Genomic DNA, 27,497 nt, shown 5'->3' on the forward strand with positions numbered 1-27,497 from the left:
AGTTGTATGCTTGAACACTGAGACCATGGTCTTCGGCCGGAAAAGGGTGGAATGCTCTCTTCGGGTCGGGAATGAGATCCTTCCCCAAGTGGAGGAGTTCAAGTATCTCGGGGTCTTGTTCACGAGTGAGGGACGAATGGAACAGGAGATTGACAGACAGATTGGTGCGGCGTCTGCAGTGATGCGGGCTCTGCACCGGCCCGTCGTGGTGAAGAAGGAGCTGAGCCAGAAGGCGAAGCTCTCGATTTACCGGTCAATCTATGTTCCTACCCTCACCTATGGTCACGAGCTGTGGGTAGTGACCGAAAGAACGAGATCGCGAATACAAGCGGCCGAAATGAGTTTCCTCCGCAGGGTGTCTGGGCTCTCCCTTAGAGATAGGGTGAGAAGCTCGGTCATCCGGGAGGGGCTCGGAGTAGAACCGCTGCTCCTCCGCATCGAGAGGAGTCAGATGAGGTGGCTCGGGCATCTGGTGAGAATGCCTCCTGGACGCCTCCCCGGTGAGGTGTTCCGGGCCCGTCCCACTGGGAGGAGACCCCGGGGAAGACCCAGGACACGTTGGAGAGACTATGTCTCTCGGCTGGCCTGGGAACGCCTCGGGGTCCCCCCAGAAGAGCTGGAGGAAGTGGCCGGGGACAGGGACGTCTGGGTCTCTTTGCTCAAGCTGCTGCCCCCGCAACCCGATCCCCGGACCAGCGGAAGATAATGGATGGATGGATGGATGGATGCTTGAACACCGATTGGCTGGTGCAGCCTTTGGTCAGAGGATGCATTACTGCCTAAAAATCATAAAACGGCCATTCCAACACATGCAGTAAAACTTAATTAAAAGGAATTAACCACACGAATAAATAGAAAACATACCTAAAATGAATTAAACAAAACATGCAAGTAAAATATGGCACACAATAAAAACAAATATAAAACCTGCAGTAATGCATCCCACCTGACTAACTGTCTGACACAGAGCCTGGAACCGGTCCTGGGTGCCTGGTACCCCAAGCAGAAGGGTTACAGACATGGTAACGGGTTCCATGGTAACGGGTTCCATGGGACCGGTACGCTTTGGTGGTAGTGACACTGAAATAAGCGAACCGTTCTGAACCGACCCGTACCGGACTGCATAGTGGAAACGAGGCTTTATATGGAGCACTCGGTGTATGGACCTCATCTCTCGGAGTTTACTTTCAGAGCAACAAGATTTGAGTCATTTTGATGTGTAATGAAGTCGTGCAGTTGTACAACAAGTCAACTTAAAGACAGACAAAAAGTGAAAGTCAGCGGTTGAAAGGTTGTACTCAAACACTGGAAGTCAGATGTCTATCCACAGCCAGCACAATGTGGTCTTTTCCTTCTGTGTGCACCTCTGAGTGCAGCCTGTTCCACAGATCCACTACCACAGATGGATAACTGGCAAAATGCAGCTGAACAACTGCAGACATTTCCGGTGCATTGGAAACTTAAGGTAAAGGGGTTCACTGTGCAGAACTGATGCGAAAAACTCAACCAGTGTCAGTACATGATTAGTGTTGAGGTCAGAACACACCAGCACTGAACTGCCACTCACCAAAACACACACACAAAGGATGCACTTCCAAACACAACTTCCTGAAATCCATTTTTATATATTTATATTTGTATATATTTATATTTTTATTTTTATACACTTTCATGTATCAAATTTCTTTGTAAAACTGATGAGGAGAGATTTATTATTTAGGCTGAGAAATAAGTGAAGCTATACAAACCACAATGCTTTCATCCAATCCTGTCAGAACTCCTGCTCTTTACCAAGTTAAGGGAGTGTGCAGCCAAACAAAAGTTTAACCTTTTTATCTTAAACATTTTATTAATACAAATAGTTTTTGTGACGTACAAATAATTATGTTTTATAATTAATGTTTATATTCAATTTTACCAGTTGTTGTCTACAACTGTGCCACCTGCTGACACAAACAGGAAGGATACCTCCATTGTCCTTTCAAAACAAAGGTGTTAAATGTAGGAATATTATCATAAGTTTAGGCTCTTTGTATTCACAAAACAACAAAACAACAAGCAAATAGGAAGATAGCCTCGCATGTACGTAGGTAGGCGTCTCACTGATCAAAACATACATTTTTCAACTTATTTATTAAAAACTGACAACCACGAACGGGAACTTCATCCCAACTCATAGTCGATGTGGTCACATGTGCGCTGCTTTGCATGGCTGTGTATCAGTGCTCGCGGCAGCACTCGACGTAACTCCTATGACATGCCACAGCAGTCACAGTCACAGTTAAACTGTTCAGGTTTGAGAGTACAATAGAACTCCAGCATCAACATTTTGTGTGAAATGAGTGTAAGCTATGGTGTTGAAAATGGAAGTGGAACCATTTGAACCTATGAAAACTTATTCTTGTTCTCTGCTTTCCTTTTCAGCAGATGGATGGAGATGTTTACAATGACTTAAGAAACCACTTCACTCTGCTGTGTGGGACAGAGATGGATATCTGTTTGGCCTCATATAAACAGTACAGCAGAATATGGGACAGTGTTGCCAAGGTCTGTGCTGTTCCATATTTAAAACAATGCATTAATCCCCTCTACATGTACAGTGTACACAGAGGGAGAACAATGATAAAAGCATCTATTTTGTAGCTGGCCTTGAAGGCGACCATGGTAAGCAAAGACGTCCACGTTAAAAAAGGGCACAAATAAAAAACAACAACAAGCAATTGCCATCCTCCTAATCGAAGAAATCAAAACAAAGAAACAGTTTATGAAATATACTCATTTAGGCAATATACTGCAATGGAGTTTTTGGTGATAGGGTAGAAAAAAATTCAACAAGGAATCAAAAGGACACAACAACAATCCCAATGGGGCAATATGCATTTGTTTACTCAGCATATATGAAAGAGATATTGGAATAACCTTTCTTACAGCCTTCTCATTCTTTGTGAATTATCATCTCTTGGTGCAAGCAAATATTTTTAGAAATTCATGCTTTTAAAAAATTGGAATACTTGAAAGGCACAGCATCTGATCCCTTTTCACATTCTCTTCACATGCCGACAGCTATCAATGAAGTACTACAAAAAGAGAGAAAAAAATGCTTTTACTGTCAGTTGGCTGATAACTTCTACATCAAACATTTTCCAACAAACTTTTGATTTGACAATAGTCTAACTCAAGAACTGTCCATACAAGTAGAATCCCTTTTTTATGAGGATATAAGTAAGATAATATGTAAGAGAATTCTTTTCTTACTGGTCATACTGGGCTTGAGGCAGCACTCTCTTGCTGCTCCTCCAGCTGATTTAGGCGCTGCTCCTGCACATGTTTTCCAGGAGTTTTTTGATTGGGTGGTTTCAAATTCTGGATTTCTCCAGCTTTGGGAATACATTGTACACTGCAGCTTTAATGCACAGGGGATCTAGCGGGGAGCTAAGCTTTTCTTTCAGGTCTGAGCGTACATTTCCACTGCAGTCCATAGTACGGGATAGATTAGGCAAATGAAAAGTCTATTGAAGAATGAAAAACAGTACATTTTCATGCACAGCTACAGTTACAGCTCAACCTGACCAGAGGGAGAACAGTATAATGTCTACATGTGAAAACAAATAAAACAAGATTTTTAATTTAATCTTGATTAAAGATTTTACAGAACTATAAAAACCTGCATGAGCAAATAATAGATTCTACTATAAGTAGACAACAAAGCTCTAACAACCAGGGAAGATGCAGTTCTGTGATAAAAGCAAATCATTTAGCTAGCTAGTTACCAGGTTAATGCATCATAGAATCCTGATCAGAAGATTTGTGAAAAGATGTGCAGAATTGGTTCGAACACAGTTTACAACCTGTTAATATGTTTAATGCAAACAAGAACACACATGTGTTAACACATGCGACACGTTTTCATGCATTTCTCTAAATTAGCTTAACTTAGACCTTAGGGCATCCCTGGAGAATTTGGATTTTTTGTTGCTCTTTCACTCGCTGTGCAGTTGTTGGATGTAATGTCACTGTCGTAAAACCAAACCCTTGTCTGAGCCTGGCATGTGTGCAGCAATAGACCTGAATTTGTTGCATAAAAGACTGACAGAAGACACTTCCAGAAATGAATAAGATTAAATTAAATGAAAAACACTTTATTTATCCTAAAAGGAAATGATATTGTTTTTCGTCACGTTTTGATGAAAGCGTGGACACAGAAACGGGTGAAGTAGATGGTATTCCAAAGATTATCTTTATTGGGAACTTGCACTCACAACATCACCTGTGGAGTGGACTGAAGCAGGTCGCCAACAAAACTCACAGGTGAGCTCAGGCACAGGTAATCCAAACAAATACGGAAGTATATATCCAAAATGTAAAGCGGAATCCAAGACGTAACCCAAAAAAAAACACAAGACAAAGGGAATAAAACTGACAATGCTAACTATCTGGCAAAGAAATGAGGAAGCAAACAAAGTATTTATACATGAAACATAATAAAGAAACAATAGAAAACTGGTGTGTCAGGGCAGCACGGCGTCCCCTCCTCCTGCTGGCAGAAGGAAAACCAGGAAAAGAAAGCAAACATTAAGAGGGCCCTGGAGTAGCAGCTGTGGCTGCGACGATTTTATGATTTTTACTTTTAATTTTTAGCAATCATCATAAGCTTTCATTATGAAGAGTTATTGCTGCTGGCAGGAAGGACCTCCTGCATCTTTGCACTCAGGGGCGGAGATGTAGCCCAGTGTAACAGAATATTAGCTGTAGTATTAATGAATGATCGGTCATGTAAAACAGAATAGTACATTGTTTTCCGGTAACAGCTGTACATTGAGTAAAGTGTAGTGCATATCTGTAATTGCAGGTTAACTGCAGTGTTGTGCAAGGCACAGAACTCTCTCCTGGTTAGTGGTGTTATAAAGAAGTGCCGTGGGATTTGTTCAGGTGTTGAGTGGTCCGTGCAGCTATGCTCCTGCACCGTGGTCCTGAATGCTGCCAGTAATGTGCTCTGCTGCCTGCACCACCCTCTGCAGGGATGGAGGCACCGGATGTCTGCAGAGCAGCTCCCATGTTAAACTGGGATGAAGTCCATCAGCAGGCTGAAGATGCTGATGGACTCAACCTGAAGAAGTTTGAGGAGATGTTGGTGTTCATGCCAAACTTCCTGCGCCTCCTCAGGAAGTAGAGCTGCTGATGAGCTTTCCTAACCACAGCAGCTGTGCGAAGGGTCCAGGACAGGTCAGAGGTGTGAATATCACAACCTTTACACCGCTGCTATGGATGGGCTGGTGTCTCTCACCACCTGGGGCCTGCCTGTGAAAAAGGTGAAAATCGACCTGCTGAAGGACGTCCCTGGCCCAAGGTCATCAAGTTTGGAGATGAGTTTTGAGGGAATGATCATGTTGAATTCATGAAGAGCATTCTCACATACATACATTTCCTTTTTCGAGATGGGTGAGGGCATTGTCCCTGCCCTGCTCCTTCTGACTGCAAATGGAAGAGGGTCCAGCACGTCAGGAAGGGAGGGAGGAGCAAATGTTCCCTTTGACCAGCTGCTTGAGATGATGATAACAGGAGATGGGTGTGAAAAAAGGGGACAAAAGCAGGGGCAATTTTAGGATCTGGTCTTTAGGGGGGCCCAGCCCCCAGTGCTCACAGAGGCACATTATTTCTCACTAATTGAGGCGAACTAGTACATTTATAAATTTTGGAGCCATATTAGTTTTGCTTTGAGTAGTGTTTTCCTCTACAACATTCAATTTTGACCTCTTCATTTCAAAAGACTGTGGCTTGACAGGGGTAACAGAGAGCCTGAGACAAATATTGAAGATAACTCAACATTTATTTTGGGAGTAAAGAGTTAAAACAAAAATAAATGTGCTGAGCCAGGGGGTGCCGAGCTATCTGACGGTGGTGCCTTGGCACCACTAAAAATACCCTAGCCTCGCCCCTGGACAAAAGTATAACAGCTAAGGAGTTCTAGGGATGATGACAAAAATCAAAGTCAAAGTCAGCTTTATTGTCAATTCTGTAATACATACTCAGACATATTCGGAGTTGAAATTACGTGACTCTCGGTCTCCCTAACAACACAGTAAAAATGAAAAAAAAAACAGTAAAAACTGAATAAAAAAAGTCTTTACATAAGAAAATATTAAAAGAAGTATAAGGAGAAAAAGTAAAATATGAAGTATGTGCTATTAGTTGCAAAAAGGTAGCATAAACAGTAAACTATAAGTATAAAATATATAAATACAAATAACAGACCGTGGATGCAGGTAGAATGCTGTGCAATGTAAAAAAAAAAGAGCGGTATGTAACAACAGCTTATAACAAAAACCTTTATGGTTATCAATTTCGTGCTTCTTTAAACTTTTAATGTAGTGCTTGCCAGCCTGTGAAAGTGTGAAATGGAAAAAAAGCGTTCTGATTATTTCAAGGGGTTTTAATTTCGATGGTGGGCTGATGGTTAGCAAATTCACCTCCTGGTTTGCATCCCAGCTGGGGATACAAACACATGTTCTTCCATGTACGCATGTCTTCTCTCCGGCTTCCTTCCACCATCCAAAAACATGCATGTCAGGTCAGCTGGTGATTCGAAATGTACACTTAGTGCATAGTCTCTTTAGTCTCTGGGAATCCCCGGATGGACTGGTGACCTGCCCAGGGTGGACCGTGCCTCTCGCCTGATGGCAGCTAGGATAGACTCCGGCCCCCCGTCACCCTTAATTTGACTAACAGAAAAGAGAGAAAAGAGTAATTATTTCAACCACTGTAATGATTTTTCAAAAGGATGGAATAGAACAATAACTACTGAATCTTTTGATTTCCAAACATGAGACATTCTTCTTTTACATGGCTGGGGCAGAAGAGAAGGGGAGAGAGAACATAAAAATGGAGAAAAGCTGAGATGACTGGGTGAAATAAACAGACTCAGGAGATTTTTCCAACTGCAGAGATAGGAAGAGAAAAAGGTCTGACATTGCTAGTGGAACTACAAAGTATTTGTAGGAACTGAAATCTTGAGAGAAATTCAACACATGCTCAAGATTTCCAAGGTAACAGCAGAGTGCAATCTTAGAAGAAGACTTTCAGAGTTGTTCCATGGAATTTGTGGGCATGTGAACACCTTTTCATGCCAAGCCAAAGCCAATATTTGTGGAAATACAGTGTGTTTTGTCCCCTCCCAAAGGACATTTCAACTTGGTTTCCTAAAATCTGTGGAACGGATTGATGAATTTTTTGTCTACGTGTCTAGGTGGGGGGTTGAATGTTTTTCTGTCGCTGATATATTGTTGTTGTCAGGTAACCAGAGACAGAAGTGTTCAGCTGTTTCTGCAAGAATCACTTTGCTTCAGCAAATCACCTGATTTCATCTTTCAGCCTGCTCCACGGGACAAGGTGTGTATGTGCTCTTCTTTTCATGCGTTTGTGGAGTCTGACAACTGGAGGCCTCTGGTACTTATGGGCTGACTGCTTTATGAGGACTGAGATGGTGTTCTCCACAATTTAACAGCTTATGTTGAGGCCCAAATGTTGTTTAAATTTGATTGTGTTACAGTGGGTATACAATTCAATTCAATTCAGTTTTATTTATATAGCGCCAAATACAACAAATGTCTTCTCAAGGCACTTAAATAGTATAGTCCAATTCAAGCCAATTGGAATTCAATTCATTGTAATCATAATAATACAAGAATACATAATACAAGAAGAAAAAGTTTTCTAACAGCTTGCACTCTTTACTTTGAAATGATGTGAAAGTGTATCTTTTTTCATGGTAAAGAATTCTATTATTGAAGCCAAGAAAAACTAAATAAAAGGTAATAAGCACCTTACAACACAAATCAAATCAAATTTATTTATATAGCACATTTCATGTACAAACAGTTAAAACTGCTTTACATAAAATAAAAGCATTGCAGCAGGGAGTGGAAGAAGCATTAAAAATACATAAAAGAATATAAAGAGAAACAAATAAAATCATTTAAATGAATTTAAAAATAAACAACAGTCCAGATAAATTCAAAGATATCGTGCAGATTTCATGCATAGACACATGAGAACAGAAATGTCTTTAACCTGGATTTAAAAATGTCTCCATTTGGTGAAAGTTTAATCTCCACTGGCAGTTTGTTCCACTTGTTTGCAGCATAACAGCTAAATGCTGCTTCTCCATGTTTAGTCTGGACTCTGGACTGGACCAGCTGACCTGAGTCCTTGGATCTAAGAGCTCTGCTGGCTTTATATTCTCTGAACATATCACAGATGTATTTTGGGCCTAAACCGTTCTGGGATTTGTAAACCATCAGCAGGCTTTTAAAATCTATTCTGTGACTGACTGGAAGCCAGTGTAAAGATTTTAAAGCTGCTGTGATGCTTTTCATTTTCAGATTGACACACTTTCCTGACATCTAAATGAATATGTCTGTAACACGCTTTGATCAGAACAAAGTGAGAACAATACATTTACACCTCCTTGCAACTGGTTTTGAGGTGTGGAGTGAGCTACTCGACTGGCAGCTAGCTTAGTGCTACATTCAAAATGCAGTAATTCCTCATATGGGTCACATATGGGCTCACAGTCTCTCTGTTCCTCTGAGATTTGTGAGATCTCAGCTTTTTGTGGCTAACGGCTGCTTTCAAATGAAGTTTGTGTTTCTAGTGGCAAAGAGTTTTGTATTTAATGACCAATTACAATTCAGAATCTCAAACTTCCAACTGTGAAATAAAAATGTAGAGATTGCCAATTAGTTAGATTTTCTACTCAGCAAAATAACATTGAACACACTGCTGGTAAAGCATTATTAGCTGATTCCTTTCATAAATGAAGTGAACTGGGTTCATTGCGAAGCAGAGAGCAAGAGAAAGAGTGCAACTTTTCCAAGTCACCATGATCTGAACTTGAAGATGAGTGGTTACAAAGATAAGAAGGTTGGATCGTTCTACTTTGAGCTGGGAGCTGTGACATACTTTTGCCTGCGGCTTATTATTTGATGACCGAAATGTTTTTGAGTTGGCATTCACTCCACAGACCCAAATGTATGCTCTCAAAAACAGAACCCCCTCCCCACAATAGGTGGCTTTTTAGATAAACGCTGCAAAATAACAGTGAAACTGTATTCAGACAGACAGCTGCAGTGGAGATTAACTGATGAACCAAGATAACAAAACTGAGCTCCAGCAAACCTATACGAAGGATTTACAGAATAATTGTGTTTCAGTCAAGCAACTAGTGTGAAGTTTTATATTCAGATTTTTAACTGAAAAAATATGTCATTAGCAAAACTGAAACATGAAGGATCAGGGTGTTCCTCTTCTTTGCACACAGGTGTCTGCTCTGCAGGAAATGTGTGTAACAGAGGGAGAAGACTGCTTGTCGAAGGAGGCCAAGAAATGGGCTACCAAGGCTGCCAAGGACTACAAGATCGTTGCCCACGGGGAGAGGGTGAGACGTGCTGATATGTTTAACAGAAACAGGAGAAGCAGGAGAAGCAGTAAACGCTCGCAGCTTTTCTAATTCTAGGCCCAATCGCAGTTCTCCTCCTTGGTCATACCCCTCCATTTTACTGGCTAGGTTCTGATGTCCCTTTTCTTTTGAAATCAAATGGTAGTTGTCATTTAGCCCTTCAATTGGCCACCAAAAAACCTCTGAGGTACAGTAGCCGGTTAAAGATTCCTCCTCTTTACCAGCCTGGATTTTTATATGAAACAGCTCATCTGCTGCTGCAGCAACCACAGGAGGCAAGTTGTACAAATGTTGCGCCCTTAGTCTTAGTCAACACTAATGACTCCCTCGTTCATCCTAGGTTCGGAGAGCTGGATACCACTAATTATTCAAACAACTCCTTGAGAGGGAGAGATTTCATAAAGTTGATTTTTTTTCATTGCCTCACAGCAACAACGTGGCAATATTATCACAGTGGAAAAATATAGAAAACCAAAAATAGAGCTCTTTAAAAATCAGAAAAATAAATAAAAGTGTTCAGTTCCTTTAATTCCGATGTGTGTGTACACTGTTCCTCTGGCTATCCTGGTAGTACTTTGTGATCTTATCTGAGTGCATGAAATGTATCAATGGACCAATGTCCTCTGAAGGCGGACCCCAAGGCTGGCCACACCGCGTTCCCGGACCGTCCCCAGTCAATCGTTTCTTGGGTTGGCTTGCCACTGAACCCACAGGGTTCAGAATGATCAAAACCTAATCCGGGGGAAAAAGAAACTACATATTACTATCTTATCATCACACTCAAAATATCTATCATGTCTAACCAAAATGCACAATGTTCAGCATCTCAAACATGAATGTTAAACTCACAATATACACTGTAACATGGACAGATTTTACGCTTATGAGGCACTATTTATATATTTTTTAAATTTTTTTCCTTTGTATTTATCTTTTTAACTGTAATATATTCTTCCTTGGATTGCGGTGGTGTGTTGGTTAGCACCGTCACCTCACAGCAAGAAGGTTCCAGGTTCAACTCCCGGCTGGGGCCTTTCTGTGTGGAGTTTGCATGTTCTCCCTGTGTATGAGCGGGTTCTCTCTGGGTACTCCAGCTTCCTCCCACTGTCCAAAAACATGCATGTTAAGTTAATTAGTGTCTCTAAAAAAATTGGCCTTAGGAGTGAATGTGAGCGTGTATGGTTGTTTGTCTCTGTGTGGCCCTGTGATGGACTGGCAGCCTGTCCAGGGTGTACCCTACCTCTTGCCCGATGACCGCTGGGATAGGCTCCAGCCCCCCCGTGACCCAACTGATGGATGGATAGATATTCCTTCTTTAAACAAACATTTTAATAAATTTCCTTTTCTTTTTTTAAATTCTCTTTTTATTCAAAAAGGCACATCTCCATCACATACATCACTACACATGTACGATAACTTAACAAAGTTTGCCAAGGATTCAGTGATGTAGTCCATGCTGCCCTTCTGGATCTTTCTCCCACGGACCCAAACCATTTCAGGTAGAAGTAATAACAAAAACAACAGAATTGGGGAGCGCACCCCTATATGCAATCAATATATCACACACACACACACAAAAAAAAAAAAAAAAATATATATATATATATATATATATATATATATAATAGAAAAAATAAATAAATAAAATAGAAGAGGGTAGGTTGAAACAAAACACGAGTACAGTCAGATAAAATCAGATCTGGTTGGTTTTACATACTCCGTCCACTTTGTCCAGATCTTATAAAAATTTTCTTTCTCAACCTTGAGGGAAAAAGAAATCTTCTCCATAACATAAATCTCGTAAACAATTTCAATCCATTCGCCGATGGTGGGAGGTTCCACTTTTAACCATTTCCTAGTGACACATTTCTTACTAGCTGCCAACAACATAGTCAACAATCTTTTGTCTTTTATGTTCCACGTTTCAAAATTTATATTGCCCAAGAACATAGTTTCACATTTTAATGGAATATTCACATTAAATATATTTTCAATATGTTTGTGGATCTCTTCCCAGTATGATTTTATTGTTTGGCAGTCCCAAAAGATATGGAAGTGGTTGGCTCCATTAGACCCACAGAGTCTCCAACAAGCGTCCCCGCTGCCCTGATGACGTTTCTGAATGGGTGTAGTGAAAAATCTTGTTATACTTTTCCAACAGAACTCCCGCCATGTATTTGACCCGGTTGAGATCCACTGTAGTTGGCATATTTTCTCCCAGCTCTCCTGTGTGATTATTATCATTATTTCCGTTTCCCATTTCCTCTTTATGTATTCTGTATTCTCTCGTTTGGATAATTGTATAGCTTTATATAGTTTGGAGATAATTTTGTTGCAGGATCTGGACTTAGTTAATGATAAGAATGTCTCCCTGAACCCTGACTCATCCTTATCCAACACCTCTTTAATATTTTTGTTATAATAATGTCTCACTTGCAGGTACCTAAAGAAATCATCCCTCCCCAGACCATGTTCCTTTTGTAGGGACTCAAAGCTCTGAAATGTCCCCTTGTAGACAAATGAATGATAGGTAGTTAAACCTTTTGTGATCCACGTCTTAAATCTGTCATCTGTTTTGTTTGGCGTGAAGTCTGAATCAAAGGCACACCATCGCATAATCTTAAATGTGTCTTTTGGTCTGCAAATTTTGACTATTTCCTGCCAGGACTTCAGGGAGCTGCTTACTATAGAGTCCTCTGGGATCTCCTGTTCCTCTTGTAGTTTATTGTCACTTAATAAAGCTGTTATTGGAATTCCCTTTATCATTGTTCCTTCTATTTCCTTCCATGCTGCGCTGTATGTAGATGAGCACAGGCAGACTAAAGGTCTCAATTGAGCTGCATGGTAGTAATCCTGTAAGCAGGGAAGGCCCATTCCCCCTTTTTCTTTTCTTAATTGCAACGTTTTAAATTTGATTCTGGCCTTTTTCCCCTGCCACAGATATCTCGCTATTAGTCTGTCCCACTCTAAGAACTGTTTAGATGGTATTTTAACGGGTAAACATTGGAAAAGGTACAACATCCGTGGGAGAATATTCATCCTGATTGACTCTATCCGGGAGCTTAAACTTAAAAAGGGAATAACGTTCCATCTTTGTATATCCGCTTTTATCTTTGAATTTAGTGGGTCGTAATTGATGTTATACAGTCTCCCTAAGTCCCTAGGTAGTGAGACACCCAAATATTTAATGGATTCGGCATCCCACTTCCAATTGTACATGGTCCTAAATAAAGGTGGGGGGTCATAATTAAATGTTAATGCCTGGGTTTTATTAATATTAATTTTGTAACCAGAGACTAAACCAAATTCTTTAAGCAATTTCATCATTTTTGGGAGTGTCTGAGTGGGTTGTGTTATGCTTATCAATAAATCATCAGCGAATAGGGCTAGTTTTTGCTCCCCAGATGCCATTTTTACCCCCTTTATATCAGTCCTCTGCCTGATTAGTTGACTCATGGGTTCTATAAACAAGGCGAAGAGGAGTGGTGACGCACAGCATCCCTGCCTCGTTCCTCTTTCAAGAGTAAATGAATTGGTTAAGTTTCCATTGATTTTGATTCTAGCTGTTGGTTGATTATATAGTGCTGCAAAAGTGTCAATTATGGTTGTATGGAAGCCAAATTTCGAAAGTACTTTATACAAGAAAGACCACCTCACTGAGTCAAATGCTTTCTCAGCGTCCAAACTTAATATCAGTGTCTCCAGTTTTTGATGAGTGACTTGTCTCATAACGTGCAGAGTTTTCCTGATGTTATCTTGGGTCTGTCTCTGTCTGACAAAGCCAGTCTGGTCCTTGTGTATTAATACTGGTAATATCACTTCTATTCGTTTGCATAATATAGAGGTGAATAGTTTATAGTCATTATTTAAAAGACTTACGGGACGGTAATTTCCACACTCCAATTTATCTTTCCCTTCCTTAGGTATGATCGAAATTGTTGCTTCCTTCCATGAGGGGGGGATATTTTTGTTCTCCAAAACCCAGTTGAATGTTTTTAATAATGTTGGAATTAGTTGATCTTCCATTGTTTTGTACCATTCTGTGGGAAAACCATCTGTCCCTGGAGACTTCCCCCCTTTCATTCTCCTAGTCGCTGTTTGAATTTCTTCCTTTGTTATTTTAGATGTTAATTTTACATTTTGTTCATCTGAGATCTTTGGAAGATTTACCTGGGCCAGAAAGGCATAATAAATTTCCTTTTCAAGGTTTTAAATGAACTATAGTCGTATAGGAGCGGCTGTAGCTCAGGAGGAAGAGCAATCGCCCACCAAATAGAAGGGGGTTCGACTCCGGCTTCCACATGTCCAAGCGTCCTTGGGCAAGACACTGATGCACCTACAGATGCATCCATCGCTGTATGAATGTGTGTGAATGAGTAGGAAGCACATAGTTATGAATGTGTGTGAAGGCATGTAGTGTTGAAGCGCTTTGAGTTGTCAGCTAGACTGGGTATGTAAGTGGGTATGAATGGTTACAGTCAGGGACGCCTGCAGAATTTTATCGGAGGGTATGCACAAAACCATTACCGCACCTAAGCCACACAAACACAACTCCAACTCACATCATGTGCAGGGCACCCAAAAACAGCAACATCGCACCTGACCCACACAAATACGGGCCACAGGCACGCGATGCGCGTGGCACCCAAAACCAGCAACATCGCACCTGACGGTCAGGATCTTACCCACATGGCATGGCGCACAAAAAAATGAAAAAAGCACACCGGTTCAGCTGCTGTGTCCGTGACATTCAGAGGAGGAGTAGGTGAAGCGACAACATTCGCTTCATTTCTACTCTTTTTGACAAACATATCGACCAGATTTGACTGTTTAAAAGTCTGCATACTCATTTTTAGTTAGCTAGGGTTTGCTTTACCTGGTGAAGTAAACTAACCAATTCAATTTTAGTTTAGGAGCTACATACACCCACTCGAACAGACGTCTGTTGCTGAAGGCACTGTTTAAGGTACTCACAGTCTGAGGGTGGGAGGTGTTGTTCATGATGGCAGACAGTTTGGCCAGAGCCCTCCTCTCCCCACCACCTCAACAGAGTGAGGACAATTTGTTATTTAGGTGAACACCCAGGTACTTGTATGTCCTCACTCTCTTGATGTCAAGTCCCTGGATGTTCAGCGGTGGAGTGTTCGAAGGTTTCCTATGGAAGTCGACCACCATCTACTTTGTCTCGCTGGCGTTCATTTGCAGGTGGTTTTGCTCACACCAGTCGACAAATGGCCTTCCTGTACTCACAGTCGTTTCCCCCTGACACACATTCTACGATGGCAGTGTCTGGGAAAGACATCAAGATGATCCTCTCGAGTGCCTTCATCAGGTCAGAGGTTACAGCCACGGGTCTGAAGGGGTATAGCTCCTTGGTGCACGAGGTCTTTGGGATTGGGACCACACAAGAAGTCTTCCATAGGGTAGGAACTCTTTCCAATCTCAGGCTTAGATTGAAGACGTAGCAGACCACCTGACAGAGCTGGTCTGCACAATCTTTGAGGAGTCTGGAGCTGATGCCATCAGGACCCGTGACCTTCTCGGCTCTGATCTTTCTAAGCTGCATGCTCACCTGATCCACTGTTGGTATGAAGAAAGGAAGAGAAGGTGGGGGGAGAAAGGAGGTCATTGCAAGAAAGGTCTATAAATTTCAATGAAGACTCTGAGAACACAGTGACACAGAGAGGAGAGGCTGCAGCAGCTGACTGACACATCGCTGCATTAAAGATGCAAGTTAGTAAGGCTATTGATATAACATTAAATTAATATAGTTGAAAATTAGATTATTATAGTTGTTATAGGTTTATGGACATTTCTGTTCTCCATACTTTTGATCTACTCTAGTTGAAGCCAATAGAGATGGAATGTTTTGCCTCTGTTGCTAAAGTCCTTATATTTGCTTTAAATCAGACATTTTTACTTCTCTGATGAATTTGTCTTCAAATTATCACTCTCAAAATGAGTTTTTACATTTTTATTGTATTCTGATGAATGCATTGTCTGTCTTTGTTTCTCCGTCTGTGCGTCTCTCTATCTCAGGCTTTACAGACGTTAGAGAGTCGAGTGAAGCTCTTGTCGGGGGACACGGGGCTCGGTGTGGAGCAGAAGATAGCAGATGTTCAGGAGAGTGTCCGTAAAGCCAAGGTAGATATTCTTAAATGTCCAGTCTTACATCATTCTGCTCACACTTTTCTGTACTTCACTGACGCTAATGTGGACAAGATAAAACATAAGTGTTTGGGAGAAGGCTTCTATTTCCCTTTCATTTTTACATTTTCAAAGAGAATATTGAAAAGAAACTACAAATCTACCAGAGAGTTAAGTCTTACGAAATCCTCTGCTGACTCAAGTGAAAATCAAATGTTATGGTTTTCAAAATCTCAACCAAATAAAACGTAATTAGGTATATCATTTTGGTGCACAACGGCGCATTCTCCATCGTTTGTTTCTTTCTGACGGCGACAACAACAGTAACATCGTCTCTTCCGTCTTCCGGTGATTTCCATCACATTCTTTCATGTTTTTTTGTGTCCATTATCTTATTAGCCACTTGTAGTGATGTGTTGGTCAATCTGGTGTTTGTGCCAGGTCTTTTAAGTGAACTCAGTTCCACTTAATTGGTTGTATCCAACCAATCATATGATCACAAGGATCATACTCTAATATGACATTACATTACGGTCATTTTGCAGACGCTTTTAACCAAAGCGACTTACAATAAGTGCGTTCAACATCGGTAGGCAAAAGAACTTCAGGTCACAAGAAATCACAAGTGCATTTCCTTCCAAAACCAAACAGCTAAGAGCAAAACTAGTGCTAGAGTAAGTGCGATAAGTCAGCTACCTCAGCCTCTCACCAACTGCACACCAGTCACAGCAGGGTGGGGATGCAAACCCTGGTTCGGGTAGGGGAAGAAATAAAAGAGGTAAGATAAGCGGGAATGGGATTCAAACCCTGGTTCGGGTAGGGGTAATGAAAATATAGAGGGTGCCAGTGGTGGAGGAAACAATAAGTGTGTAAGGAACTAGGACGGAGCAGGTGATGTCCTAAGAGGGCGGATCAGGGTAGTGTTTCCTGAAGAGGTGGGTTTTCAGCCTGCGGCGAAAGATGGGCAGCGACTCAGCTGTCCTGATATCAGTCGGGAGATCGTTCCACCATTGGGGGGCCAGAACAGAGAAAAGCCGTGACCGTGTCGATCGTGCGCAGGGACCCCTGAGTGACGGGGCAGCCAGGCGCCTGGTGGCCGCAGAGCGAAGTGGTCGGGCGGGGGTGTAGGGCTTGACCATAGCCTGGAGGTATGAAGGAGCTGTTCCTTCCACTGCCCTGTAGGCCAGCACCAGAGTCTGAAACTGGATACGAGCAGCTACAGAGAGCCAGTGTAGAGAGCGGAGAAGGGGAGTGGTGTGGGAGAACTTGGGGAGGTTGAACACCAGACGAGCAGCAGCTTTCTGAACCAGCTCCAGAGGTCTGATGGCAGAAGCCTAATGTCCTATATATCTCCAGGGAGGTTGGTGGAGGTTACTGTCCTGGTATGGAGGATGAGGGAGGCAGGGAGAGCAGTACAGCACAATGGATAGCAGATGAGATGAAGTACCCAGAGAGAAGCCATGCATGTACAGGGAGAACATGCAAAGCACATACAGAGAGACCCCTGGCTGGATTCTAACACCTGCAACAGTGCTACCAACTGCACCACTGTGCAGCCTCAGAACTGTAGATTTACTCGTAATAATAACCCAATTTTAGGTCTTTAGCAGCTTCACAATAAATCATTTTCAGATGTATAAGGCTAAACTGGTGGGGTTTTTATGGAGTCATTTCTAGTTGGTAAGCAAGTTTTTATCTGTATCTACTTTTCTTAATAAATTCATAATAAATAAAGGTTCTGGACCAAATGAGTCCACCTCCGTTATAAGTATCATACACGGATCCGGGCCGGATGATGTGTTCTATGAACGGATCCAAAACGGATCCGGGCCGGATGTGGCACTTCATGTGTGGATCCGGATAGGGTCCGCGATCTGGATCTGTTCCGGATCCATTCCAGTGTGCAAGTCCGTTTGCTATCTGGGAGTTGTCTACATGCACTTAATAACTCAGTCTTGTTGTAATTTAGCCAATTATCCGATCCTTTCAGTGCCATGTGACCCCACTGACTCACAGTCTGAACAATTTATCATACCAACTGAAACGTTGCAGGTTAGCAGAGACTACTTTAACTTGCTGTCTTTTACATTCAACATATCTTTTGTTTTACAAAAAGGACAACGGTGTAACTGCTGTCTTCTTAAATATTTATATCCACTGACCATTGTACAAAGAACAGGAGGGAAGCTTATAGTTGTCCAATGTTATGGGAGTGAGATTAACCCACAAAATCACTGAGATCACATTTTTTTCCCCTCCATTCTAATCTTTGACGTGCTTGAATAATCCGAGCTGCTGACATGCATCTGCAGGATTTTATGCTTGACTGGTTGGATCATTTCATTAATAAAATATTCAATCGTTTCATGTGAAGTGTTTGGTTGCACGGTGGTGTGGTGGCTAGCTCTGTTGCCTCAGAGTGAGAGGGTTCCAGGTTCAACTCTCAGCTGGGGCCTTTCTGTGTGGAGTCTGCATGTTCTCCCCGTGTATGCATGGGTTCTCTCTGGGTACTCTGGGTTCTCTCTGGGTACTCTGGCTTCCACCCACCAACCAAAAACATGCATGTTAGGTTAATTGCTGACTCTAAATTGTCCCTAGGAGTGAGTGTGAGCGTGCATGGTTGTGTGGTCCTGTGATGGTATGGTGACCAGTACAGGGTGTACCCTGCCTCTTGCCCAATAATGGCTGGGATAGGCTCCAGCCCCCCCACAACCCTGAATTGGATTAAGCGAGTATAGAAAATGAATGGATGGCTGGAAGTCCTGTATTTAGGACGTCTGTTGAGATGGAAAAATTCTTAATTGTCCCTTTTGTCTTGAAACGTCTGTTGACTTCCTGATGACCCAACTGTTGGTCATTGAGGGAAAGCAGATTTTTAATCCATCAGGGGGAGGTTTATGGTTGACACTTTCTGGGGAGGTTAGCTGAAGGGGGTTGTAAAGAGGCACCTCGCAAACTGTGTTATCTCAGATTCAGAACAGACAGGGGGCCAAAGATAACCCCCCTGTTTGCAGTATAAAATGAACGTGTTGATTCTGTTCGAGGCTCTCTGTCCTGACTTGAGCAGACAGGAGACTATTCAAACGCTATGTGCCTTTGAATAAAATATAAAGAAAGACAAAATCTGGATTTTCTCTTATTAATTATTTGAGTAATCTTCTTACCCACTTTGATCAAAAAAATCCACAACACTGTCTATTTACAACAATAAAAAGAAGAGAAAATATTTCCCCAAATTTTCTAGATTACGTTTGAAAGCTCGAACTTCTCTTGCATTTCTTCATTGTAATAGTTTTAGTTTCATTAAAATACAGGTAAATTATGTGGTTTACAATTGTGTTATTTTTTGCATGTTCGTGATGTTTGGAGATTATGATATCCCCTGAAAATGGAAGTCAAACTGAATCTAAATTACTTTATGAATCATGTTACGTTTCTGTGTTCAGATTCATTGTCTCATAACTCAGAGTAAATATGCTTTTTCATCTTTAAACTTGGTGTAAGTTATGTAATGCTCATTAAGTAAGTTTGAAAAAAGAGCTCAGTATTTAATTGACGGAGACTTTAAAGAGTTTATGTGATGCGATATCCTGAATATATCTTATCTGTCCATCTAACCCCACACATGTTGGGTCCACAGCTCAGCAGGGTGAAGGCTGAGGCTCGCCTGGCTCTGCTGTCAGAGAGCGTCACAGGAACTGAACGCTGGTTTCACAAGGCCATGAACCAGGCCGAGGAGGAGCTGGAGAGAGAGAGGCGTCTTAGTGAACAGAGGAAGTCAACAGAAGACTTTTCAGTATGGAAACACACACACACACACTCACATGCACTCACATGCACTCCAGCAAAGAGGCTTTTCAAGAGCCGAAACTGAGCCATGAATGAAAACTTTCCAAGCCCTGACGCTCCCCTCCCGTTTGAAAGATAAACACGAAACTCATGCTATGGATGGCATGTTGCTGCAGCGGTTTGATCCATTATTGAGGCATGTATGTCCCTCACCTGTGTGCCAGGGTTTATGTTCTAATCTGTTTTCATGGGAGCTGAACTGACAATCATGATATTCTGCATGCAAAGCCAAAAGGGGGCTAATTCACTCACGTCACCTGCTTGTGATGAATGGAAGCCAGGTGGCATAAGAATCATCTTTTTCTTTTCTTTTTTCAGGCTGCTTTGTAGGTGTTAAGCTGGTGATTCTTGAAACCAACTCCTCCACCTTTTAAAGTTAGTTCTTCCCTCAGGTATCAATGTGCCAACAATCAGAATGAAGCCTTGATTCTCCTCCTGACCTGCTGCAGCATGGAGCTTCCTATTGATGGCAACTAACATGTGTCCAATTTGTTTTTAGTTCAACTTAGATCCAAAACTTCCACTCTGCTTGGTTACAGTTTAGTAGAGCTATGGTTATTGCTTGGCTGGACCACTGTCACTGTAAGATTATACATGCATGAGAGCAGAATCGAGTTATTGAACTTCCCAACAATTTGTAAATTGCTCCCTCACAGAAAATAAAATGTATTCATTGCAAGCAAATGTAAGAGATATATCCACATCCTCTGCCTGTTTCGTATGAGGAAAACCTGACCGTCAGCTCCACCTACACACCCTTTGATCAGCAGCATCCTGTGACAAAAAAGACTTTGAGGAGGTTGTCTCAGGAAGCTAAAGAAAGTCTGCAGGGGTGCTCTGAGGCAACAGACTGCAAAAAACTCTGTGAGTGACATGAAAATGACATCTAAGGCATGTTTGAGTGCATGACAGGCTACATAGTTCAACTCAAACTGAAAGTGAAAACTACCATCCCAGAGAGACAGCGAGATATACTTGAACACATACTAGCCTTCAGCCGGAGGTCCTTTCATTTTTAAATTGTTTTACTAAGGAAGCACCATGAGGACAGAATCAAAGAAGTATAAATAATATTGGGTTATATTATAAAAAGATTGTCAAGAACTCTTAACTTTTAACTCTAAACAATTTTTTCCCTTATTTTGATAATGTCTCCTCTCAGATGTTTACCAGTTGTAAACCATAAACCACATTAACCATAATCAGTCAGCTGCATATCATGCCCAAAGTCACGGTGCCTTGGAAAGGTTCAGTCAGAGCCTGAAGTCTCTCCTGCGTGCAGGTTGCAGGAGCTTGGCAGAGACTGGGAGGAGGGACTCCCATAGCTGCTGTTGGCTGCCAGAGGCTGTGGAAAGCACAGGGTTTAATCCCAACGCATTAGTGTCTGGTCATTCTGTGAGGAGACATTTGTCTGCGCTAAACGATAAGTGGGATAGGTTGAGCCATCAGAAAATGGGATAGACTCAAATGTTTTTTAACATCGCTTGTTTGTTGCTTGCAGCCGAAGAGAAACTCTGTCAGGCTCAGAGGAAAATAAAAAGGCTTTATGATCGTAGAATGGAGCATCAGGAATGTAACCCTGGCGATCAGGTGCTTCGCTGACGCCAGTGGTGAGATGTCCTTTTTAGGCTAAATATATTGGTCCTTATGATGTGGCTGAAAAAGTATCTGACCTGGATTACATAAATGATAAAAACAGAAAAAGGAAAACAGCTGTAGCATGTTAATCTGCTGAAACGTTACTATCAGCACAGTTGTTTGTGTGCTCAGGATGCTGAGCATCCTGCTCTCACTGTCTCTCCAGAACCTGAGAATGATGGCGTTCCAGAACCTTTGTTGTCATCAGAATCTCTGCCTAACATGGATAAGCTTCTGTCTCATATCTCTGATTCTCAGCGAGAAGAGTTCATTAAGTTGATTAACACTTTCCTAGTTTACTTGGAGACGTTCCTTCACGCACTGATTGGATTGACCATGCCATTGATGTTGGGGATGTGGTGCCACTTAAACAAAGATTCTACCGCATGTTTCCTAATTATATACTGTGAAATGATATTGCTATAACGTCTTCATCCAGCTGGTCTTCTCCTTGTGTCTTGGTTCCTAAACAGGATAAAACCGATATTTTTATACAATAAATGATATTGCTTGCATTTTCCGTGTCCTTCCCTGTTTTTTTGTTACGGCCTGCTAAGCTGGGTTGTGACAATGTGTGTATATATGTATATGGATGTTTGAATAAATATAAATATATGTATATCTCGAGGCCTCGATCTCCAGCACCCTCACTCATTTTTGTTGTGCAAGTACTCACATTGTAATCTAAAGGTTCTCACATCAAATCTGTTACATTTAGCCACTTGCAAGCTGCTTTAGCTCCTTCAAGTTGGGTGGGTTTTGCTGGTGTGAAGAAATCTTTAAACCATACCATAAAATCTTATTTAGATCCAGGTCTGAATTTTGATTAGGCCATTCCAACAGACTGAAATGTTTCCCCTGCAACCATACGAGTGTTGTTTGTGCAGAATTCTCATGGGCATTGTTCTGCTGAAAGGGAACTATTGTGTATGTCCTGTTTCTTTCAGGAGGATGAGTTTGAGCTGACTGACTTTGAGGACTACGATGAGAATGGAGACATTTTCACAGACCCAGTGTCAGCTTCTGGACTGTGTGTCTACCCTGCAGCCTGCAGAGTGACCTACAGCTATCAGGTTGGAAACACCACCACGTTCCATTTAAACACAGTTAAAGATGTCAACCATCTGAGCTTTTGAAAATAAAAAATGTGTGCGAGCACACAGAATCCCCATTCTACACATTAACATATCAAACAGGAGTCCTGATGAGCACTCATCAGGAACCTAACCAGAACCACTGTTTGGAGTGTGCTGTAGCTTTTGGATGCTTTTACTTGGGATCCTGATGGGAATTGCATTACAGTAGTCCAGTCTGGAGGAGGTAAGGCATGGATGAGCCTCTCAGCGTCAGGAAGGGTTAAGCCAGGGATGTCCAAAGTCGGTCCTGGAGGGCCACGTTCCTGCAGGTTGTAGATGTTGCCCTGCTTCAACACTCCTGATTCAGATCAAATGGATCTCTTTAACAGATTGTTAAGTTCTGCACAAGCCTGCTAATGATGTCTTGATCTGAATCAGGTGTGTTGAAGCAGGGCAACATCTAAAACCTGCAGGACAGCGGCCCTGGAGGACCAAGGCCCTGGAGGGCCGACTTCAAACATTTTTGGGGAAAACTGTGCAAGAATAATTCTTGTAGATGTTACTCTGGAGCTGGAGCTACCTGTCTGAACATAGGGGGGACTGGATCGCTGTATGTAACGTTGGAACTGAAAAAGGAACTGCTGGGTGGCACAAACAGTACTATTTATCCAAAAACTCAATGTTCTTTTCTCCAAATACTTTCAATTCTACAGAAAATCAAGGACTTGTGATGAACAAAGAGAAGAAAGAAAAAAGATTAGCCACAAATAAAGACCAGCCACTTGTGAAATGCTGAGTAAAATGAAGAGAAACGAGAAAGAAATAACTGTAAAATCCATTCCAGAATGGCCACTTGAGAAAGATTACCAAATATTGGTGGAAAGTTACAGAGATGACATGAAAACTATTAAATGCTCCAAAAAACGAGACACATGTTCACAAGGAAACCTTTTGAGCTATTTTCAATGAATCCTAATTGAATGTTATTGAATTACATATTTGGTAGCATAGCACCAAATTGCGCTAAAGGAACAGTCAAACCTGCACTGGGAAACATGAAACTCTTTCAAAGTTTAGGTGAAGTTTCATTACTTTAGCAAAGGATGGCACATCAGAGCCATAAGCGGGTTTCAAGTATCAGAGGTTAACCTTCATAAAGATCCTAACCATGATGCTCCCAGATCCGAGCACTAAATCCCCCGGAACACCTGAGCTGATGGTTTCTCTGGTGTGGATCAGCTGGAAGCTTTGCTGACCTAAACATGGACAAGCCTTTCACCACAGCCTGACAGGAACTGGCTCACCCTCTGAGTTCACTCGGTTTTATTCTTCTGCACCACCTTTTGACCTCAGTCTAACAATCAGTATTTGAAACGCGACTGAGACCAGATATTCTTCTTTTTAAATTTTTACCTAAAAAACACAAAATTATACATGGGTAGAACTCTTAGTGACTTGGTAAAAAACTGTGTTGCTTCCACCATCTCTGGCTTCAAAGCTAAACAACCACATCCGCTTGGTTACTAGCGATGAATCTACCAGATGCTCAAAGTAGAGAAATCCTTTTAGAACGCATACATTGCTGACTTATGTATCTTTTAACAAACATAATCACTATGAATTCTGATTAAATTATCTTCACTATTTTTGCCATTTTTAGCATGACTCCCTGATTGGCTCTTACACTGTCATTCAGTAGTTCTACAAACCACTGTAAACTCAAAAACAGTTCAATCTTTCAGAAATAATTTGTTGAACCTCTGATTCTTTATTTCTTTCATCTCTGTTTTGAATTGTATTGTTTAAACATTTAAAGCAAACCTCATCTGTGGCACATCAACTTGTCAATGTCAAGAGGAGAAAGCAGGTAGAAAAATAATGCATTCACGATGTAATCTGCACTTTACCATCCTGTAGGTGGAATTTATTTGTGAGAATGTTTTCCCATGTGCAGGCCAGCCAGTCAGATGAGCTTTCAATCATAGAAGGCGAGGAGCTTCAAATGATTGAGGATGGAGAGGTGGAGGACTGGCTGAAGGTAAGTGTACTTGTCTCTGAATACACAACACATGAACAAAGTGTCCCTCAATGTAGGCTGGGTGGGCTGCATGTGGCCTACAGCTGCTGCTACCAACAGTTCAGACATTCATTTCTACCTTTTCTAGTGTTCAGTCGATGTGTCAGTGCTCATGTGCTCATGTCATCGCAGGTGTGTAACTCCTGCGGTCAGGTGGGGTATGTTCCTGAGCGTTACGTGCAGTTCCTGTGTCTGTCAGCAGAGGGCAGCCCTCCGCTGGACGGTTCATTCAGCTCCACCTCATCCACCGGGAATAAAGAAACAGCAGGGAGCAGAGGTCAGTGTGTGTGTGTGCGTGCATGTGCGTGTGTGTGTGTGTGTGTGTGTGTGTGTGAGAGAGAGAGAGTCTGCACCATCACAGAACATTTCTGGGGTAAGTCATATTTATTTATTTAACTCATTAATATTTAATGACTTTTAAGCAGCTTCATTTCAGGGATCAGCTGCTGACTTTAGAAGACTTTCAGAGTTTCACAGACAAAAACTGACGTGGGCATATGATGATGAACACAGTTCTGATACAGCTAAGCTTAAATACTACACAGACCCTCAACCCCATCCATTTCTTCTTCATAAGATGAATCTATATTCTGAAAGTAATAAATATACTTCAAGTGGCATGAAATGAACAAACAGCCTTCAGTCCTAATCTGAAGTCTGTTTTCATCCAACCAAAGGAAGAATAATTTTCCCTCAACTCATCAAATGATAAACAAGACAAGATGAAGTGGTCCTCAGCGTCTTCTAGCTCAAAGAAGAAGCTTTGCTGGAGAGTGGGGGCATTAAATGTGCCTACCTTTAGCCTGCAGCAAACTTTCATCTTTTTTAATTCAATTAAGCTTTGCACGCATGTTCATTCAGTGTTGTCTCATTTCTACTGCCAGACCAACACATCACAGCTAGAAAATAAAACGATCACAGGAACAAATGTAAAGACAGAAGAGTAGGGCTCAGCTTAGCTGGTGGCTGTTGGTTTTTCTTTGACTTTGTGGCCTAAGTCGTCTCACCTCTCTTTTTTTTGGCTCTTTCTCCTGCTAACATGCTAAGATGGTCCCACTGAGCTCAAAGCAGATGCTGCAGGATGCTGTAGTGTCCATGATGGTTACTGTAAGTGCTGTCTATAATTGATAGATTTCAAGTTCAGTTTGTAGCAATGTTTTCAGATCAAAGGAAAACCCTTCTATGAGGACATGGGTGCACACTTTTATGCTCGTTGTTTTTTATCATGTAGGTTGTAAATGAAACTTCAACATGCCACCCATGTGAATATATGAGGAACAGTTTGCACTGTAGCCTTTAACCTGTGGTTATATGAAACAGGTTTAATGCCCACATGAAGTACTTTCATACTGCTGTTCTGTCTTTTTTTATTTGAATTTTTTAACAGGATGATCTAAACACACAAAAGTGTGGGCTCATAATTCACTCTTATTTGTGTAAGGTGTGGCCAGAGCTCTGTACTCATACCAAGCTCAGAGTGCAGACGAGCTTTCATTCCAGGAGGGGGAGCTAATCAACCTGATACGCTGTCAACATGGGGAGGTGTGTATTGGAATATCTATCCAATGTTTCCTTAAAGCTGATTTCACGTTTCTGACGTCTCTGCACAGTGGGAACAAAGTAGGCTGAGGCATGCGTGGCACTGTCTTCAGGTGCACAGCTCTTCACTGGAAGCAACATTTCTTAGCAGGACGCAATACAGAACATCTTTACAAGGCAAAAGGAGCACTTCTGCTTTTGTTTTTTTGTTTTACAAAGACTTAATGCGGGAAAACAAGATTTCATAACATAATTATGCTGTATTGAAATTTAAAACTTGGCTCTGGGTAGATCTCAAACAAATAAATTTACTTAGAGTGAAGATTTCTTTCTTGTATTGATTTAAATTAGACAACTTGTTCCATAGCCATCCTCTTAATTCCAGTTAGCTTGTAATGTCATGGAAACATTGCAAAGCTAACCCACCTGACATGTTAAAATCAGCTTCAGCTCTCAGGTGTGTAACTAGACTAAGTCTATTCCATCTTCCCAAGTTGTCCTTAGTTTTCTGGCTCAGGATTTTCCAGCCCTCATACAAAATGTACAACATTCTTCACTGATCCCAAACTCAAAGATACACATGAGGACTAGTTGGAAAAGTACATTCTCAACAATTGCTATAATCCTGTCTTGGTTTGATTGTTTGCTTTTCACTCAGGCTTTGAGTAGATCTTTAGAGTTCTTGATAAAGTTTGATAAGTTGTCAATATGTAACTGAAGTATTACGGTGGCATAAACTGCAGTTTCTGGTGAGATGGATCTCATGGCCTTGCTTTGAAAAATGCTAGTGGGCCTAATTAGTGGTCTTGGGTTTTGTCTGTTGGTTTTTCCAGTTTTTACATTGACAATTAGTGTGACTTATCACCCTAAGCATGCTGTCTTTAAGGTGGATGATGGCTTTTGGGAAGGAGAGCTAGATGGACGGATTGGTGTCTTCCCCTCATTGGTTGTAGAGCTTCTCCATAATGAAGAAAAGGAGGTGGTAAAGGAAGAGGAGATGAGACTAGATTTTCCCCACAGCTTCCTGATGTAAAACTGTCTCCAAGTAACTGATTTTCTTACGTACATTTTTCTTTCCAGCCACTTCAAACTCCAACAATGCCTCATTTTTCATCCCCCACTGCAATATCCTCAGCCTCTGGTGGTAATTCAGCATGTAGTGCTACTTCCACTGGTGGTGTGGAGGACAAACATGAGACTCTTCCCCTGGGAGGGTCAATGCTGGCAGGCAAGAGATTATTTATACAGGGATGTGTCAGTGTTTCCTCTCTAAAATGTGATATTTGAGGTGCTAATAGCTAATGCTGGCTGTTTGTTGTTCCATCAGTGGCTGAAGTTAGCAGCCACACTCCTCTGGAGCTCCCTGGTGGTCGAATAAAACCGGTAAGAGCAGTGTCTGTATTTCTGAGAATAAGAGCCTGTCTTCAGAAAAAAGGATTTATCTGAATACCTGAGCTATCAGGGAAAAGTGATGACTAATCTTCCCAACTCCCCTTTTATTATTTCAGTGTCGAGCGCCACCTCCTCCTCCTCCTCCAAGACAGAAACCTTCAACTCAGCTGTGAGATGCGGAATCCAGTGATTGTTGAAGTTCACAGGAACATGTACCTAATTTTGCCAAAAGAGCCCTGGTTTGTGTCCTTTTATGGCATAACAATCAGGCTTTCTTATTGGCCAGCTGAGGAATCAAGTCTCTTTCTGGTACTGTGTGCACTTC

At 41.7% G+C, this 27,497-nt stretch overlaps 1 protein-coding gene across 1 annotated transcript in view; it reads left to right on the top strand.

Annotated features, from left to right (window-relative positions):
* LOC142398135 (F-BAR and double SH3 domains protein 1-like) overlaps nt 1-27,345 on the top strand; it is a 57,099-nt gene extending 29,754 nt beyond the window's left edge. Inside the window, exons 9-21 of the mRNA XM_075482113.1 lie at nt 2,425-2,547; nt 7,291-7,386; nt 9,317-9,433; nt 15,494-15,598; nt 19,242-19,397; nt 22,036-22,161; nt 24,119-24,202; nt 24,374-24,518; nt 25,683-25,783; nt 26,667-26,759; nt 26,861-27,008; nt 27,108-27,163; nt 27,289-27,345. Coding sequence (XP_075338228.1) covers nt 2,425-2,547; nt 7,291-7,386; nt 9,317-9,433; nt 15,494-15,598; nt 19,242-19,397; nt 22,036-22,161; nt 24,119-24,202; nt 24,374-24,518; nt 25,683-25,783; nt 26,667-26,759; nt 26,861-27,008; nt 27,108-27,163; nt 27,289-27,345 — 1,407 coding nt within the window. The remainder of the gene's footprint in view (nt 1-2,424; nt 2,548-7,290; nt 7,387-9,316; nt 9,434-15,493; nt 15,599-19,241; nt 19,398-22,035; nt 22,162-24,118; nt 24,203-24,373; nt 24,519-25,682; nt 25,784-26,666; nt 26,760-26,860; nt 27,009-27,107; nt 27,164-27,288) is intronic.
* The last annotated feature ends 152 nt before the right edge of the window (nt 27,346-27,497 follow it).

This window comes from Odontesthes bonariensis, chromosome 13 (genome assembly GCF_027942865.1).
Source record: "Odontesthes bonariensis isolate fOdoBon6 chromosome 13, fOdoBon6.hap1, whole genome shotgun sequence".
NCBI lineage: Eukaryota > Metazoa > Chordata > Actinopteri > Atheriniformes > Atherinopsidae > Odontesthes > Odontesthes bonariensis.